Raw genomic sequence first — 19,120 nt, forward strand, 5'->3', positions numbered from 1 at the left:
GGCCGTGCGAGCCAATGATCCCGACCGAGACACCTTTTCGGCCATGGCAAAGGGTTGGCGCGGATGTCTGCCATGTGAAAGGCTGTAACTACTTGCTCATAGTTGATTACTTATCTCGATTTCCAGAATTGTGTCCACTGACCTCTCTTAGCAGCACAGAAGTTATTTATCATTTTAAGAAGGTGTTTTCTACTCACGGTATACCGGAAACGCTGGTAACCGATAACGGTGCTCAATTTGTCAGCCAAGAGTTCAGCCAGTTCGCGAACTGTTATGGATTCAAACGTGTGACGTGCAGCCCTAGGTACCCGCAGGCAAATGGGGAGGTAGAAAGAATGGTAAAAACTGTGAAAGAGCTGTTGCTAAAATCTGGTGACCTACATCTGGCTTTGTTAGCATACAGGGACACGCCGGGACCCCTAGGAAAAACGCCAGCAAAGCTACTCATGGGGCGGCGCCTTCGCACTACCTTGCCGCTCCACACAAAGAAGCTGGCACCCAAGACCCCCAATCTCAAAGAAGCACGGGAAAAAGACGCGGCTTTCAGGGAGACTCAGCGGCAAAATTATGATCGCCGGCATGCTGCCCGACATATGTTCCCGTTGGTGCCAGGTGATTCTGTTTGGGTCAAGGACTACAGGCGAAAAGGTGTGGTGCTTCAGCGCGCAAAGCGGCCCCGCTCGTATATTGTGGTTTTGGAGAGCGGGGGCCAGATTGAACGAAACCGGCGAGCGCTAATCAAGCAGGCGCCAAACAGAGGCTCGGATTCCAAGGACGGGGAGTATGAATTTCTGTCTAGCCTAGACGGTACAGAGGAGGACGGAAACTCTGTATCTATTGAACAAACTGTCCCAGACGGTCCCGAGGAGAACGGAACCGAAGCTCTTCCAAGTGATCCGTTGCAGCCGCCGCCGGAAACCTCTTCGCCTGCGGCGCAGGGTGAACATGTCACACGCTTTGGTAGAAAAGTAAGAAAGCCGGAACGGTACGGTATTTGCAAATGTCACTCATGGAACCGCTTCCAGTGAATAGTTGTTGTATTTTGTTTTGCAAGTTGCTGCTTTAGTTTTCTCAAAGGAAAAGGGAAGATGTGGCGTTATCGATCCTCGTGTGATAGTATCTATCGTAGCGAGTGCACGTGTACTCTTGTGATGCTCGGCGCATGCGTGACGTACTCAGTGTCTGTATGTATACTTGTTAGGTTGCAATAAACGGGGGGCTTATTTCCTTTGGGCATGGGCCTGGGGGCCACGCATTAGTCTTCGTCGATGTGTCGTCCTGCGAAACACCACACACATTGCACGTCTAGCCCGTCGCGCGCTTTTGTCACTCTTGTTGCGGTGCGGATGTTTCATTGGCTTCGTTCAAATCTCGGGCCCTGATTGCAATTCGGGATGGCGGATGGGAACACCATGCCCATTTTCATTGTATTCAGCAGTAGAGATAATGAAAGCAGCCTGGGCGGAGGTGACGGCCACTTGAGTGCAGAACTGCTTCTGCAAGGCCGGCTTCGTCGACACAGTGTCTGCTGCCCAGCCTGATGCTTTGGAAGATGACCAGCCCGGTAGCGATTTGTGGCTGCATCGTCTACTCAGACATGGGGGGTCATGACATTGATTGGAATTATTTTATTTCTGTCGATGACAACACTGACACCGCGGAACCGTGCACGGATGAGGGCATCGTTTCTGAAGTGCGGGACGAGAGTGACGCGGAGGAATCGGATGAGGACGAAACTTCGAAGCCAGCACCCATAAGCGCGCCTGCAATGGGCTACATAATGAGCCTCAGACAACTTGTCTATGCCAAGGGCCTCGGCGAAGAGCATGCTTCTGCTTCAAATAAACTCGAAATCTCCTTCATCGGATCTGCGTTGCAAAAATAGGCGTCCATCACGAACTTTTCCGCAAAGAAAAAATTTTGTGTTTTGACAAGCAACTGTCTTTAAAGCTGTGGTCCACTTACTACGAACTTTGGGATATAGCGAATGGATGTCGCGTGACGCTCATGTTCGTTATAAATGGGCTCGACTGTTGCGGAAAACCGAACTAAATATGATCTTGTGGTTTCGGATTTTGGATTCCGGCACAAAGTGTGGACATGTGCGCTCCGGAGGTTGCTGAAAGCTTGCTCTCGCACTGTCTACCGCTCGTAAGGGAAGCGGCCACCAGGTTAAGCGAGCTGGGTAAACGGTGCACAATTAGTATTTTTATAGCAAATTGATTTGCACATGAAGGAACCTTTTTTTTTCTTTTTTCGATACGTGGAGCTCCATGCATCCAGCCAGGAATGTGTGCCGGCATCATGTGTGTACTACTCGCGTCTTGGCCAAAATTATCTTAGAACCCGCATATAAGGTTGGGTCCATGTACAGGTTGACTCTCCAATTTTGGATGATCATTTCTGAAGGAAAAAATAAATGCCGACATATATGCAGCAATATACTGTTATGAAGACGAAGAAGAGGCCAGTGGTGCGGGATTTAGCACTCGGGCTAGGCCCTGAGCTATTAAATCATATTTTCATCTGCCATCATGTCATCATGTCCCTTGGATTTCCACCTTGTATGATTTCGTGGAGGTGCTGCTCACATGTGACGACACTGTTCCCCTGCCCATGCCATTCGGGGCGTCCTGGGGGCTCGGCTGTCGGCTCCTCGTGACCCGCAGCCCGGGTGCTTTGCGGGCCAGGAATCATTCAGCCATCTCCTTTATCGTGGCGGCCAGCACCCTACCACTTTCTTTTTCCTGCCCCCTTATCCTCTGAAGCCCATCACCATTTCGCGCGTCTCTTTGTCACCGATCAGGACGATTGCTCAGTGGCCCCGGGTAGTGTGACGAAGACGACGAAGCTGGCAGTGGCGCGGTACGGAGCGCTCGCACTAGGCCAGCGGCCATAAATCATCTCACTGCCATCGTTCATCTTGCCTCATTCATCGGCTGGCCGCCACATAACAATACGTATCTGCTCGCATAATAAACCCACCCACAACTTTATAGTTGAGAATTACTTTTTCTTTCTTTCAAAGTGTTGCCTTTTCTTAGCACGTTCCTCAGTTTCACGCCATCTGCAGCGCAGGCCTTGGCAGCGCACCAAGATTCTGCGTGCCGATAACATCACAGTGTGTTTATCTTTTGACAGGGGCTTCTGCTGGGGTGGCGCGCTCAGTTAACTTGGCAGGGCGTCAAGACGCTGCAGGGCCCTTGACGGGAGCGCCGGCGGCAGTGGCTTGCTCAGCACGCTGCTACGCGCTCTGCTGTGCCAATGTATGCTTAGAAAGCTGGCAAGCACAAGAGCATTGGAGAGGAGCGTAGCTGTTTAAACCAGAATGCTATAAAACATCCTTTACACTAAATGCCAAGGAGGAAGCAGGACCTTCAGACATCCAAGAGATTTGGAGAGATCGAGCACCACAGCTAACGCTAAAACATTTACACTGCACATTCGTAACCATCCTGTGAGTTTTTTTAAGTTCACACAAAAAACACGCACTTGGCCTACCGGATTGGTGTTCAGTATGTTTGCTTTATCTCGCTGCAACTGGCCGGCACCGTCAACTATAACCAAATCCTCAGATGAGGCCGTGATACAGCAAACACCTTTCGAAGTGCAAAAGAATGATGCTTAACACTGGTGCCACAAACACGGCTGACCATGTGCTTTTTTTACTGGATGAACGGACCGGTGGACGGATGGGCCTATTACATGAAATTTCGACTCTCACAAGAAAATGTCAAACATTTTTTTTCCTTGGCAACGAACCCTTCCTCCAAACTAATGCCAAATTTTCTGGAAAAAACTGGGTTCCTTACACAAGTAAATACGGTACGGTAATTTTCCGCAGTCCTGTACAAAATGTACAAAGCATCAAAACAACTGGAAACTGTAAACATCAAAACACCAGGGTTTACCAAATGAACACTTTTTTCCCTAGATGCCCATAATGCAAAAAACCAGGAAAAAAATTATATTAGGTCCGTTCGATTCACCTGCACTACGTGAACTGGTTCTCGCGGTGCTGCACTTCACCATTCGTTTCAGTGGTGCAAGATGGTGCCGTCTGCACGATGCCATTCATTTCAAAAAAGTGCAGACGTGCAGGCCTAGTTCAGGAAAACTGTGCGCCTCCTCAGTGGTTGGTGCCGAAATGGTGCAGCTGCAGGCGCCACGGAAGCAGACGACGGCTTGCGCTATGCATGATGGCTTGCGCTTTGCGATGAACGGTGAAGACACTCAAATTGTTCCACTCGCCAATGAGAACGATTCCTCACACGGGCCCGCCGACTCTCATGGAACGTGAGTGGCCGCCCAAGAATGCGGCGACGAAGGTGGGGACAGCGGCCCTCGCCGGCACCTTGCATCTCTCGACCATCGTGCCCTCGACGGACTCGTCACCGGTGTCGTTCCTTTGTACTAATAAAGTTATATTAGTACTCAAAGCTGGTTATGATAACTAAAAAGTAAACATGTGCATGCAGCGCTTAGCTGCCGCGAGGTTACATCGAGGGTGATTCATGGCAACACTTCGCTGCGATGTACTGTTTGAAAATTCTTCACGCGATTCGGGGTGTTGGCGGCCATTGATTTGCGCGCCACGCTGCTGGCTGCAGTTTGGTGGCGACGCCAAGGCTAGCAGGCGAACTGGCCTGCACTTGACCATTCGTTTTGGAAGCAGCCAGTGCCAAGCAGCACTTGAACTTCTGGAACTGGCGCTGCACGCTCATGGCACCGCCGCGGAACTTTACAGAACTGGTGCAGGTGAATCGAACGGGCCTATAATGTACGGCAAAATTTGTCCATGAGACTGTGCGCCCAAACTCACTGCATTCACTAGTTTACATTAAAGTTAAGATTTGAACAGTGCTAAATTTGTCTGAAACAAAGAAATCAGTGCAAGCTACAGTGCACTCTAAGAAAAAATGCACACAATTGAGTGTCTGAAAGGGTCAAGAAAAACAGTACCTCCCACAACACCCACAAAAAGAGCCAAACTCACTCTTCATTCTTTTCGTTGACATTGGCACTTTTTCGGAGCAGTAACTCAACAGCCTGCTTGCGCTTTGGAAAAGGAGACACTGCAGCCATGTGCTGCAAAAAACACACAAGAAGCCCTTTTATTGTAATAAGCAGTAGTAATGCAAAGCACAACAATAACTGGCTGCAGTAAATGGCACTCCTCTCTCCTTTCTTTACACACGCTAACGCAAGCCTCCAAATCTGCCACTTTATAAAAGGTTTGAAGCAATAGCACACCCAGTACCATTGAAATGCACACATTATGCGCTCAGAGACTGGACAAGGAAGTATAACAGAAGCTATGAGATCTACATGAGGTTCCATAGTACACAACAAGGAAGGGAAGCACTATGGAACCTGATGCTATAGCGCTTGTTGTGCACTATGAAACCTCATGTCGATTACCAGCTAGCCCAAACCCTAACCCTTCTATGAGATCTGTGGCAATCTGACTGAAATTTACTGTTCTGAAGGCAACTGCCATGTTTGGAATTCCTCGGCTCTCTGAAAAACTGTGCCCCTCTAATGCCACCGTGTAGTGGAAGGCCTGGAATCATCCCTGCCTACCATCAAGTTTCTTCTTCCATGTTTTGTTTGACAGTGCACCCCGAACATCACTCTCCAATACACTCGCATTTGATCATAGAACGTCAGTCTGCCACGGCATGCACAGTCGCCGACCGATTTTTCGGACTCGGCGGGGCTGGGAAAATGGTCCGAATAATTGAGCAGTCCAAAAATTCACGAACTTCAAAAAATAAACTTTCCACGAAAAACCGGCTTTAAAAATCATGAACTTCCCCATTCCCCACGTTCCGCTTGCAAGCGATCATATTAGACTGACTCTGGGCCAATCATGTTTTGATATCCGCATCACCTCGAATCACGATACCAGACAGTGTGATGCTGCCACAGGTCATGCCGTGAACGAATTCACGTGCTGTGCGAAACAAGGAGTCTGTTTACATGGGCAACAATGCTTGCAAGGACCAGCAGAGGTAACCCATGGGATAATGCAAGCAGAAGCGTGCGCCTCCCAATGCAACCCCCGCCCCTCCATCTGCCCCACATCGCGGGTGCCGTCGTCCAAGCTGCAGCAGATGCTACAGCTGTCCATTTCAATGTGTGGCACGCTCTTTGCAGACCATCGCAATGGCACAAAGAGCGTGGCATTATCAGAAGTGGGTGGCAATGATGAGGTACAAATATCCTACCCCATCCGAGCCAGTCTGTACGATTGACACAGTTTAAACCCAAGATGATGCCTTGCACGGTGGCAGAGAACAGGTTAGTTGTGACAGCGATGCCCACTCGTGTCTATACATGATTTTTGTTTTGTTACTGCTGGGCACCGCCTAACACTGACACCATCATGGGCTGATAATTTGCAACCCATGGGCTGCGGACGAAGCAGCGTGTGATCTCTGGAAGTGTCATCCGCCCATTTTATTCTTGCCAAGCCTAGAAATTGCACGTGGGGTTCACCTCATGTGTGCTAAGCCATTAGCGCCTGCAGCAACCGACTGGGAGCAGGCGACCGTGCTTCAACGGAGCAAATGATCAGCATCAGTGAGTGCCATGCTCGCAGTTCACGCGTGTAGTCTTTGTCGCCTGTTGCCAGTAGGGCAAACGTGGCTCTGTATTGCATGATCGAAAAATGAAAGCAAAATGTGTTTAAACTGAAGATCAGGGAGAGCAATCGAATATCAAGTTTCTCGTGCAGCATAGTTTCTCATGAACGCTTTAGCTGTCTGCTTGGACATGGAGAGTGTGACAATTCAGATGCAGCGCTTATGACAGAGTACTCCGTTCACAAACTGGACATTCGGGAGACAACAGCGAGCTATGTGACCAAAATGAACCCACGTCTGGTCATTGCAATTTTTGTTTGCGGCGAAATGTGCGACAAAACTGAAATTCGGTCCCTCCTGCCGCTTGCATAGGTCTGTTCATACAAGCGATACAAGAGATGCTCCGGTGAAGCAGTGGTCCTGGGCTCGAATCCCGGACCAGGACGAATTTTTCTTTCACTGCAAAGTGTCTGAGAAAGCTGTACAGCTTTCGTTAGTAACCGTATGGCTGCACTTGGGTGTATGCCAATGAGCAATTACTCCATTACAAGCCAGTTCACTGAAAGCAATATGCATTCCTGCCTCCTCCACTCCCGCCAGTACTCACTGGTTCACAAATACCGGAAAATGTGTAATTACACGGACTGATAGGTTGGTACGCTAATGGACGCTATTACCGCTTACCGGCAGGCCGAATCGCTGCACCTGCGTTGAGAATTCCAACCTCAGTCGGTGGGAGTTTTTTGTATCTCTGGCACAATTATGCATCGTCTAAATGAGTGGACTTTTTTACAGTGCATTCGATGCGATTTTGGTCGAACCATTTATTACAATGCATGAAGAGTTTACTGTCCCATGCATGAGGTGTGTTCTTTCTTTTTACGTTGCTGTGGCTGCATTTTGCTCACTCTGCAGTTGGGTAAAAGTTCATGTCGCCGCCTCCAATCACGCCATGCTGCGCAAATTAGATTAGTATTTTTGTACGAACGGCATGATGTTTTTTTTTTTCAGGTGCCGATGACCACACACTCCTGATATTTTTGAACATGTAGGGTGGCAAAATGTAGTTGTGGCCAAATTTCTGAAGCCCTTACATAGTGTGCTGATGAAATAAAGCAGCTTTGCCAAAATCATCCAAAAGCTTAATCTCCTAAAGTTATGTGCAGAGTATAGTTTGGTAAACCAGGGCTGTGCTTCGTTCCACGCCTGATATTAAGCACAGACAGTGGGTTTGTTTCTGTCTGCATTTCACTCACAAAGTCCGCTGATGCGTAAGCTTGTTGTTGGCGCAAGTATTTTCTTTTCACCAACTACATTCACTGCCAATGCAACTCGGGGAACGCGGGAAAGCGGTGAAGAAATAGACATCGCAGCTGCACTAAGATCTTCGCATAACATGGTGTGTGTACATATTTGCAGCATTTTTTTTTATACTTTTGTTGACTATTGCCGCAACTGGTAATAAAACATTGATGTCCAGAAGACGTTGGCGTTCTGTACAACATTGCACCTTTTGTTATGCAGAGGCAAATAAGCACTTGACCGGTGGCTAAGCAGCCAGACGCTGCTCCTAAGAAAATGGGCATTTCACCTCTAATCTAGCTTCAACCAACGCTGTCGGAGCACTCGCCTCGCTCATGGTGGTAGTTGTGCATTTTTAGTCATTGTTTCAGGCCCTCCATGCGGTGGGCGTAGTGCAGTTCCCACTGCACCACGTTCGCTTTCACATCAGGGCTTTGCCACATCCCACGTGCTCCTGAGAGCATGCCGAACCATGCAGCCGTCAAACAGAGTTTGTGGACACAGCTGCAGCGCCGTAAGAACACACGACGCGTGCAGACATCCAGAGCGGAGCAATTGCGAGGAAGTGCCACAGTGTGCATAAGACCATCGATTGCTTCTTCAAACAACTTATTTTCCTCAGTTCACAAACTTCGAAAAACTTGGAAGACTTTTGAATACTGATATTCACTTCGAAGATCGAATCGAATGCCTCATTATTTGCTCCAATATTCGGAACATTCGAATATTCACACAACCCTATTAATGTGTTATAAGATTATATGTGCATCATTGCCAGCAACCTCTTATCAGATTTATAAGTAGCACGGCAGCTAGATGGCTGCTGTCAGGTGAAACATATGCTGGCACTTTTCAGCTAGCTGCACATATAAAATAAAAACAACCAAAAGTGACACTAACACAGTCCATTCAGTGACAGAATCTGTCTCTGAACACACAAACTTGATAATGAATGACAAGTGATCATTCAAGCGTACAGCATGTCAACATGCCATGTGATCAGCAAACCATGAGGTCCACGGTGACAGAAGAAAAAGGCGAGAGTGTGACTGCTACTACCGTATTTTCAAGGATCTCCTAAAAAGCCTACTACCTTTACCACTACACAACATTAGGGAGCACTTTTTCAAATGTAACCCACAGCAAAATGTCACAGCTGTGGGTCACCTGAAATGGACTCAAAGCAAATCATCAAGAGAAAACAATGTGTGCTGCGGCTAAAGGGCACCTTGTGCGCTCATCATCCTGGCAATGCCTAAAATGAACACACCCATGCAAAGCCCTTGCCACATTGGTACAGTCTCTGGCCCACATCTGTCACCAAAACTGATTTTCATCACAAAAATCCCTACATGTCGCGATACACTTCACGAGCAAACCAAGCACATCTTGATGCATGGGTTTACTCAGCTTGAAGTACGCTGTGCAGCACTTGCACAAACTGTTGCAAGATGTACCATTACAAATGCTGTATAACCAGTCTCGGAAATTCTGGATCCCAGCTCGAATTAGCAGTTAAGAGCAAAATGGGTGAACTTTTAGGAAAAAGGAGTTAAAGAATGGAGCTTTGTTCTGGCCATGTCTGTGCAGTCAACAAAACGGCACGTGGCCAAAACACTGCATCACTTTAAGAGTAAAAAAAGTGGGCCCCTCACCAGTGCTGTGTCTCCTGTGAAAGGGTGCTTGAAGTTGGCCATGTCGGGGGTGTTATACTTCTTGATACGTGCCAGGTCAGACTGCCGGGCAGCATCCAGCAGTGCATGTCCCTTGTATTCATCTGCACAAGTCATTGTTTTATTTCAAATATTTTTACATTAGTGCACAGATAATCACTGTGGCTGACATGCAACATTCCTCTCAATTGTAAACTGTAAGGTTAAATGCCCAAAAGTGACATCTGGGCTAAGACCAAGACACCTGGGAAAAGACCAGAAAGGTACTGACAATTTCAGTACTCCCTAATGTGAAATACAACACAGCTTAATTTCGTCATATGTTGTCACATGTCATATGTCAACATATGACAAAATTTGACAAACATATGAAGTGCAGCCTGGACAGAGCATGTTTTCAGTGAGCTCCATCAATTTTGACCACTTGGACAGCGATTGACTGCAAAGCCATTGCCGCAGCTTTGCTGCATGCGGTGGTGGTTAGCCGCCATCTGATCACGGACTCGTCTCACCCATAGTCAGCGACCCTCGCAGCTCTGCAGCTGCAGCAAGCTAGGCCTATGATGGAACACTGTTGTCCTCTGGGCTCTATGTCTCCAACCAAGCGTGCTGCTGAATCGACATGCCAGTCTGAAACATCCTTCCAAGAAACCGCTTAGAAGAGAGGCAGGCCTTCCTGGCGTATCGCCGCTGTACAAGGTCGTGGTTAAGCTGCGCGAATGCTTCGATGTGTCAATTTTATCACACCATCTCCTTCAACCGGCCTTCGACAAGTGCCTTAGAACACGTGGATTTCAAGGCTTCCCAATTCTCCGCCCTACCAACACTGTGACTGTTTGGGTGCGCTCGTTATCAGACGTCGACCGCCACAGCAAACTGCAGAATTTGCCTGCCTCTGCTTCGACCACCGTGACTGTTAAAGCTTACCTGGCATCTGGTTCAGATCTTTGGCGTTATGTCGTGTCGGGTGTAGGCCGAGATGTCACACCCAAGGAACTTGTTTCTTCGTTGGATTGTTCCGCACATAAAGTGGTGGAAGCTCGCTTCATGCGCAAGGGACGTATGTGTCTTGTTACTACGCAAGGACTTCTGTCTGCTCCGACTCGCACCTCATTTTATGGGGGCACCTTGCAACACCACCTCCACAAACCTGGAGTCGTTTACTGTTATCGTTGATTTCGGCCACGACATATGAGAGCGCCTTGCCCCTATCCCGCAGACACCTCTAAGGAGGCTTCTAATTTCGAGCAACATTGCTGCGGCCTTTGTCACAAGGACGGTTACAATATTACATCCAAAGACTACCCAGTGAAGCACCACGTTATAGAGATGGTTTATGGGGGGGTTTAACGTCCTAAAGCAACTCAGGCTGTGAGAGACGCCGTAGTGAAGGTCTCCAGAAATTTCGACCACCTGGGGTTCTTTAACGTGCACTGACATCGCACAGTACGGGGGCCTCTAGAATTTCACCTCCATCGAAATTCGACGCCGCGGCCGGGATCGAACCCGCGTCTTTTGGGCCAGCAGCCGAGCGCCGTAACCACTCTGCCACCGCGGCGGCCCGCGCCATAGAGAAATGGCACAAACGTTCCAAGGGTGCTCGCCCAAATCCAATGGCGGAGTAGTTAAATGGTGTCTTGCCTACATCGAACCGCTCTGCACTACTGGCGCTTAGTGAAGACACCCCCGCACAACGTGACATTGATGAAAGTTCGTGGGGCGACAAATACAACAACTGACAAAAGTGTTGACAGCTAACCTTCCTTCAGTTCCCTAAATATGGACTCAAGATTGAACATCCACCGATATGTGTTACAATGGAACTGCTGGGGTTTCCTGAACAAGGCAGGCGAGATCCTTCATCGACTGTGCTTAGGTAAAACTTGCTATGTGGGCATTACTTCTACAAGAGACTAAAGCTCTGCCCATGCTTTCTGAACTTGCTGCCTACTCCTGCCCAGCTATCCCAGACGGCCGTTGCAGTACTGCCTCCAGAACACCAGGAAAGGCCGCCGTCTACGTAGCCACTTGCTATCCTCAGACTGATATTACATTGGCATCTTGGTGCAACAATTGGCAAAAAGTTGTGGCTGTGCTGGTTCGGCTTCCCCGCACTGACGTGATTCTTGTGTCGTGCTACATACGTCCCTACACTGGCAGAGCTCCTCGCCTACAGCTAGGATGGATAGCTCACCTTCACGGCACATACCCGCGACGCCCTATTTTGGTTGGCGGTGATTTCAATGCACCTACATCAGACATGGGGTTACCCCTGCTCTAGTGTGCAGGGAAATGTAGTGCTGGACACTTTTAATGAGGCAGAGTTTGTGCTTCTCAATTCCCCAGGCACCGCAACCTGCCGATGGGATCATCCCCAGTCTCATCCTTCATCTCCAGGCCTAACATGGTGCACACCCTGTATCCTGGGGCCGAGAACTAGACTGCTGGGACAGCGATCACCACCCACTGTTTATCGGGTTAGATCCTGATTCCCAGCATAGCCGTAAGCGCTGTTGCCATGTCACAGAGTTCAGGAGGGCACTCAACGACTTCCTGCTGTCAGCTCCATTGGATCTGCACAAAGCTTTGTGTGCAGCGTTTCAAAATGTCACTCATTCAAGTTGGGTGGAGGAAAACCAACCGCCTCCGGATCTTCGACTCTGGGCAGCCCGTCATCGGGCGGAACTGCCGGTCACTCAAGACCCATCTTCGTTGCAACGCCGGAACACATTACATCGTTTAACAGCTGCGCCACGCCACCATGAGAAGTGAGTTTTTCACCAGCGATGGCAGAACTGGTGCACGTCTCTTGGCTCATCGTCAACAACTGCATCAATATGGCGCATCTTTCGTCTGATGGAAATCGGCAAGCGCTCAAAAGACCCCACAAGTTCAACATGTTTTGCTTCGGGACCGACGCCAAGTCAGTACTGCGGAGCTTTCGACCAACCACCAGTGCCATTCATCTACCTGAATACTCTTCCATCAGAGGCGGGCTCGACTCTGAGCAAAGATGACCTTGAAGATAGGCAGACGCTGTTCACCATGGCTGAGTTTCTTGTAGTCATAAATCAAACAAAACTGAGTAACTCTCCTGGGCCAGATGGACTTACATATGGGGTTTTAAAAAATATCGAAAGCCCGGCATTGAAGTGGTTACTTGAAGCTCTGAACACAATTTGGACATCCGGAGACGTCCCAACATCGTGGAAATATGCTTAAGTGGTGCCGATCCCTAAGCCCGGAAAGGACCCTAGCAGGTTATGCAACCTTCACCCGATAGCGCGTATGTCCACTCTATGCAAGCTCCCTCCTAGAACGAATGATAGCTACGTGGGTCATGAATTGAAACCTCATTAATTCGAACTGCAAGGAGAGATCGAAAAATTGATCAAACAAAACGAAATTCAAGCTTAAAGGGAGCCTCTTAGCTAGCTATGCTGGAATTCTGCGCGAGTCGGCACATTGCGCCCACATGGTTTTGAATTCGTACTGTTCTTGAATGTCTTCTGCCGCACGAACTTGAACCGTAGTCACAGTTCACGGAACTCATCTGTGCCGAGTCTTTCGTCCCGAATACGGAAAGATGTAATAGTGAAGCGAGTGGGAGGCGTACGGCCTCACGGAGACGGCAAGCACGGGAGGAAACAGTGGTGCATTTCAAAGCAAGGTCAGCGTACCCACAGCAAAATGCACTGCAAACCTGACTCTTCTATTTTAAAACCGTAAACAACTGCCGTTTCGATGACAGGCAAGACACCTCATTATACGCAAGCCACCACAGAGTGCATACCACCAGACAGGATGCAGATTTGGCTCTAGTCGCTAGGCCTAAAGACAAAAGCCAATGCCGAAGGAGCGCTTGCTTCAGCAGTTTCTCGGTTCTTATTGTTTCACCATCTTCACGTTCTCATTCCGGGCCCATCGTATTGCGGGCGCAGCGCAGTTCCCGTAGCGGCGTGTTCGCTTTCCCATTTAGACTTTGTCCCCACCCGTGCATTCATCGGCGACATGTCGAGGGCAGCACAGCAAGCCCAAGCTCGTGAAAGCAATCGCCGCCCGTCGTCTGTGCACATGTCGCGCGGCAAAATTTAGTCATGACGAGCTTTAGAATGTGCAATACTACTGACCGCTTCCTCCTGCATATTGGTAATAAGTTCGTGATTTTTTTGGTAAAATTTGATTTTCCGGACTGCCCGATTTTTTGGTCGTTTTCGCAGACGCTAGACAGTCCGAAAAATCGGTCGCCGACTGTAAGCCGATGACCACAACAGGGGAAAGCTTGTACCCATTGTATCACCAATGGGTACCCGGTGGCACTAGGGATTGTACCCCACACCTCCCGCATGCTCAGACCACTAGGCCACCGCTGCGGTGGGCCACAGAAGAATGGCACGCTCAATAACAGGTACATTCTCAACCCCAGCAGTGTGAGACAAAGCTGAGAGGATATGTTGCCTGGCCAGTAACAGAGGCGTCCAAGAAAAGGCCACTGAGGCTTGAAAGGAGAGTGTCCAGACACCACTCACTGCCAACAACACCTGGCCTGTAGGCATTACGTAGTGTGTGAAGACCATAAGTCCCAAACTCCAGACAATGAGCTTGATAGCTGTTTTGCAGGTGACTGCAAATTTTTCAAACATTTAAAGTTTACATTAGGCCCATCCATAGATAGGTGAACCATTTTTACCTGTGGCAAACATTCCAGGGCACTCAAAAGCTTTTGCTGGATGCCTTCCGCTGTGCTATGTCCCATGAAGACAGATGTACAATACATCGTAGTTACGTGTTCAGAAAAGGCATCCCAGTATGGCATGTGGATGTCCATCTGTCCATTTCGCTGCAGGCAGTCGTTTAACGACCATCGAACAGGACAGCTTAACAGCTGCACTGTCCTATTGCACATTGCAAACACGAGTGAAAATACGGCCGCAGGCCGTAACACAGGACGTATGCGCATTTCTTTTCACCGCAGAAGGCTTTCACGATTTCACTGTTGGGAAACATCTTCTGGAACAGTTCCCCTGTGTGCGATGATGAATTGTACAAGTAGTGGGAAGCTGCCATTTTCAAAGCTCACAGTACCTCAGCCATCGGTCACAAGCTCACTCATTCTGCATGCATGCATGGCGTATGATGCTTTCCGTTCGCTCACTGCCGGTACCCGCCGTGTAGGTCCGAATCAAGTTTTCTTGCACACCTCTTTTTGCATTTGCAATGTGCTCAAGTGACTTCCGAGTGCTGACTCCCCATGAGAAAACATCAAAAGATTTACCACATGGCCTACATCGCATGAGAGTCCAAAGGGACCAGAGCAATCCATTGCTTATAAAAATCATGGTCCAGCCAGGACAGCTGAAACTTGCACCTTCCTGGCATAACGGAAAACTCTGAAGTTTTCTTCACTGCCAGTGAACCGCGCTGTAGCCAGACGCTCAGCCGAGCATAAAATTCAAAGCCTTCCCAGTGCTTCGAAAAATTCAAGGGTTTTCAAGGCCTTGAATATGGCGTTTTAGAAATCAATGATTTTTAAGGGTTTCAAGAACTGCTACGAGTCTTGCAATTATATATCGTTTTTTTTTCATGCTTCATGTGACCTGAAGGTAAACTACACGTCACAGGCACCATTCGGCTGATAAAACAAACCGAATTGGCATCAAGAAGAAATTCAATTAGAAGTTATTTAGTAGTCGTACGCCAATATCACGGAGTGACCCATGTATATGTATGTCTAATGCATCATTTGAAATAAGAAAACACGCGAGTAAAAACTTGGTGTCTACAGTCCTTCAACGTGGCAGTTGGAAGACAGAAACCCTTTGTGCCTAGGCGTGGTTCTAGAATTCCTCGCAGAACTTTCTTGACTGGCTGTTCTTTCCATGCAGTAATGTATCTCGGCATTCGACAGATGGCGTGGTTGTTTCAGCGTCAAAGAAGGCCGCCTGGTAGTATTCGCTATCATCATCGGCAGAATGCACCCCAAAAGAATGGGGAACGTTTATTATGCAATCGAAAAAATTTCTGAAGGCCAAGGCATGGGGTGCATTCATTATGAGAGTAAATAAGCAGCACAATTGCTCCTGGGCCCGAGACAAACTACTGTGCTGCAGTGCTTCACCAGCTGCAGCTGTACAACCTGAGCTAATTTACCATCGCATACGCCCATGTATTCAAATTACCAAACATTTTCTCAAACTGTAACACATGGGCCTTTGATGGAGCTAAAATGCCAGTTTCAATAAGCCAGTTCAAATAAACAAGACTCCACTGTATAAAGAAAGGGACTCATAAATGCATTTGTATGGCTGTAGTGATGACCACTAATACACTCACAAAGCATGCGGTCCTGAAGTTCACGGGAAGGTGCAACCATGACAGGACTTTTTGAGTGGCAGTTCAGCAGACCGGGATCAGCTCCATGTGCCAGTAGTAGCGAGCATACTTCAGCTCGATTCTTGGAGGCTGCTTCATGCAGTGGTGTGAATTGCCACAGATCCATGGCATTCACATTGGCCCCGTGCTGTAATAAGCAGGGCTGTTTAAATTATACAACCCAACCACATCAAGACAAGACATCTTGACGCAATGCATAAATACACTCACATAATGCATACAACAAAGGGCTAACTGCAAACTCAATGACCTAAACTGCACGGCAAAACTAGGCTTTTACCCTGAAAGTTAGGGTTGTAGTGTGCAAGAAACACCTAGGACCTGTAAACCAAAGATGAACACCACCTGTCATAAAATTGTGCTTCCCACACTTTAATGAAACCAAAACATATATATTAAGTTGCTTCATACTGACAACACCTGAGAGGTTCATGAAACAGTAGCATACCAATTAGCAGCCTTGCCCACACAACATCTACCCAACATCTGGTAGCAACAAGTAACAACTAGGGGTGTGCAAATACTAAAATTTTCGAATGTGCATCAAATACGAATATAAATACCAGTTCAGTATGAAAAAAAAAAATTGAAAAAGATGAACAGGCAAATTCTGAAACTTGTTTTTTTCACAATAGCGTATGGTCTTTGCAACTGAAATAAACAAAACTAGACTGACTCAGCGCCACTTAAAAAATTTGCAGAGAAATGTATACTGTTTGATTAGGCAGCACAACAGTATGCAATCTGTAATGTGGTCATGCAAAGGACGTGAAAAAAATGCCCAGATTATCCAAAGATCGATTAATAAAATGCCCTGCTGCACAGAAAAAGAAAAAACTGCCACAAATGCAAAAATGTGGTCAAGACTTATGAGAAGGCTCCTTCGCACAACAGAACAGCTCGTGACGAATACACAGTTTTGGCGTGTTGAAAGAAAAATGCAGGTGTAAGCGAGGGAAATGCACAATGGCATTGGATCCAAAAGTGCCATAGCCGGTGAATGCATGGGCCAGCAGCTGCCGTCACTGCAGGCTAGCGGCGATGCTCAAGAACAAACTGTGTGGCCAGGCTCTTTTCTGGCCTAGCAAGAGGAGCCCTCTGATCATAATCATGCCTATCGCTATGCGCACATGAGAGGTGCGCGGGTAACAACGCACCATGCAAGAGGCGCAATTTTTACATGACCACTTGCCCTGCTGTGACACCGCTACTCGCCCCTTTGGGAGCCTCATGCAAAATTCCACAAGAGGGCTTTCCCAAAATCATAGCTGACCAAAACGAGATGCAGGAGCTCACATTAGGACAATTCGGAAGGCAACAGGATGAATGACATGGGTGTAGGCGTTAGGTACATAACACATTACTGAAGAATTAAAGAAAAAATAGCACACATTCTAGCTGTGATTGTTCGAAGTGAGTGGTTGCCCATCTTATTCTCATCAGGGTGCAGACAGGGTCACATGAGCACATCTTTCTTAATGCATGCATGTCCTGCAATGTAAGCAATCATCACTTTGAGGTCACTGTAGCCAGAACTATGGTCAACAGCATTTGCATGCGCTAAAACTTGTGAATTCGCTCTCCACAATCGCCGAAATCACACACACGTATCCTGCGGACGGCTAAGCCTCATCATGAAGGGACAGGCGGTCCGTATAGTCAGTCTGCTGTCGACTGAAATTTAAGGAGTTGGCGAAAATGCCTCACTGATTATTGTTAAGGGGGGACACTGGTCTTTAGGACAAAAAAAATTACCAAGAAATCTATTTTATAAAAATGATGTTTCTGGAATTTACAGCTATTAGTCTTCAAATCAACCAGCTGAATTTGTGCAGGAGCAGTCAAACTACATGAAAATTTTGGACCCCTGGCTGTCTTCGTATGTCGATATCTCACCATCTAGAAGAGACAGAGATGTCATATTGTTTGCTAAGGGAAGCTGAAGGCACAATGCGTGCAATAATCAAAGCACCAATTGTTCAATCACACTTCAAAAATTTGTAATTTTGCAAAGTTTATAGATGCATGTTATTACCATAATGTTGCTATCTTAAGAACTGTAAAATTACTAATGAGGCTAAAATCGGTTATGTTGTGTTGTAGTAGTAGTAGTAGTAGTAGTGGTTTATTTAAAATAACATAAAAGGAAGGTAAAAGATTTTTGCTAGCCCCAGCATCTGCCATCACGTGCGGCGGCACCTGAGCTGGGGCAGCGGAAAGAAAGGATAGCAGGCAGGTGGGAGAAATGAAATAAAAGAGGTGAGGGGACAGAAGAAAGACATGGGGGGAGGTAAATAGTACACTACATAAAATAAATATACACTGCATAAAAACATTAAAAGCGAACACTATAAATGCAAAATAAATATACTATATACATTATTTACACAAAGAGTCAAAAAGTCAGTTGTCTTCGCGGCGCGCGTGTGCTGATGACGGGAAACTCGGCAGTGTTGGGTTTTATGGCACATACGCAACTAAAGCCATCATGTGCCAAGCACAAGGTATAGCGAAAGTTTTTTGCTGAATTTTAGAGAAATACGAAAAATCATCAGTGGTGCAGAGGGCCCAAAATATTATTACTACCTAGTGATTACAAAGAAAACAAATTTTACAAATGCTACCACTAAAAGCTTTAAAAAGAGTTGGGTAACCTCAGCGGCCATCCTTGGCTGGGCAAAGATCTCGAGGCACCTAACCAATCAAATAAAGATCTCAGCCTTCTCAGAAATGAGAAGGTGGCTAAGCTGCATTGAAATAAACAATCAAAGCAATGGGTCAGAATTTAGAGTTTCTTGAGAAAATCAGCTTCTCTTAAGGGGGGACGCGGCTTTCAACTCGCGGAAAATGGTCAAAAAAGCGATTTTTTGAAATATTTATTTTCTGCTTTTACAAGTCATATTTTGTGTGATTACAAATTTTCATCGTCGAAAACCATCAAGAAGTGCGCCAAATCATTGTTTTGATGATCAAGGGTAGCGGAAAATTTCTTCCAAGTAGCGAAAAAACGCCGCTTTTCCAAGCCCCGATCTCTCGGCAACCGCCCAACGTAGCGCGGCCATCTTGGTCTCTATGGAAAGCGCGTTCCTCCGACTTCAAATTTCCCGCTTCAACGTTCTCCTCAGAGCGGAAACAAACGCATAAAAAGCAAAAGTTTAATGGTCG

The 19,120-nt window shown here is 47.3% G+C and overlaps 2 protein-coding genes across 2 annotated transcripts in view; one reads left to right on the forward strand and one right to left on the reverse strand.

Annotated features, from left to right (window-relative positions):
• Tnks (tankyrase) overlaps positions 1-19,120 on the reverse strand; it is a 169,715-nt gene that overhangs the window by 99,891 nt on the left and 50,704 nt on the right. Inside the window, exons 6-8 of the mRNA XM_077643796.1 lie at positions 15,896-16,082; positions 9,545-9,666; positions 4,997-5,088 (exon numbers count right to left, since the gene is read on the reverse strand). Of these exons, the coding sequence (XP_077499922.1) occupies positions 4,997-5,088; positions 9,545-9,666; positions 15,896-16,082 (401 nt within the window). The remainder of the gene's footprint in view (positions 1-4,996; positions 5,089-9,544; positions 9,667-15,895; positions 16,083-19,120) is intronic.
• On the forward strand, positions 44-4,300 carry LOC144113757 (uncharacterized). The gene is made up of 3 exons (XM_077647062.1): positions 44-53; positions 127-968; positions 4,157-4,300. The coding sequence occupies exons 1-3, from the start codon at positions 44-46 to the stop codon at positions 4,298-4,300; spliced, it is 996 nt and encodes a 331-aa protein (XP_077503188.1).

This window comes from Amblyomma americanum, chromosome 1, assembly GCF_052857255.1.
Source record: "Amblyomma americanum isolate KBUSLIRL-KWMA chromosome 1, ASM5285725v1, whole genome shotgun sequence".
Classification (NCBI taxonomy): Eukaryota; Metazoa; Arthropoda; class Arachnida; order Ixodida; family Ixodidae; genus Amblyomma; species Amblyomma americanum.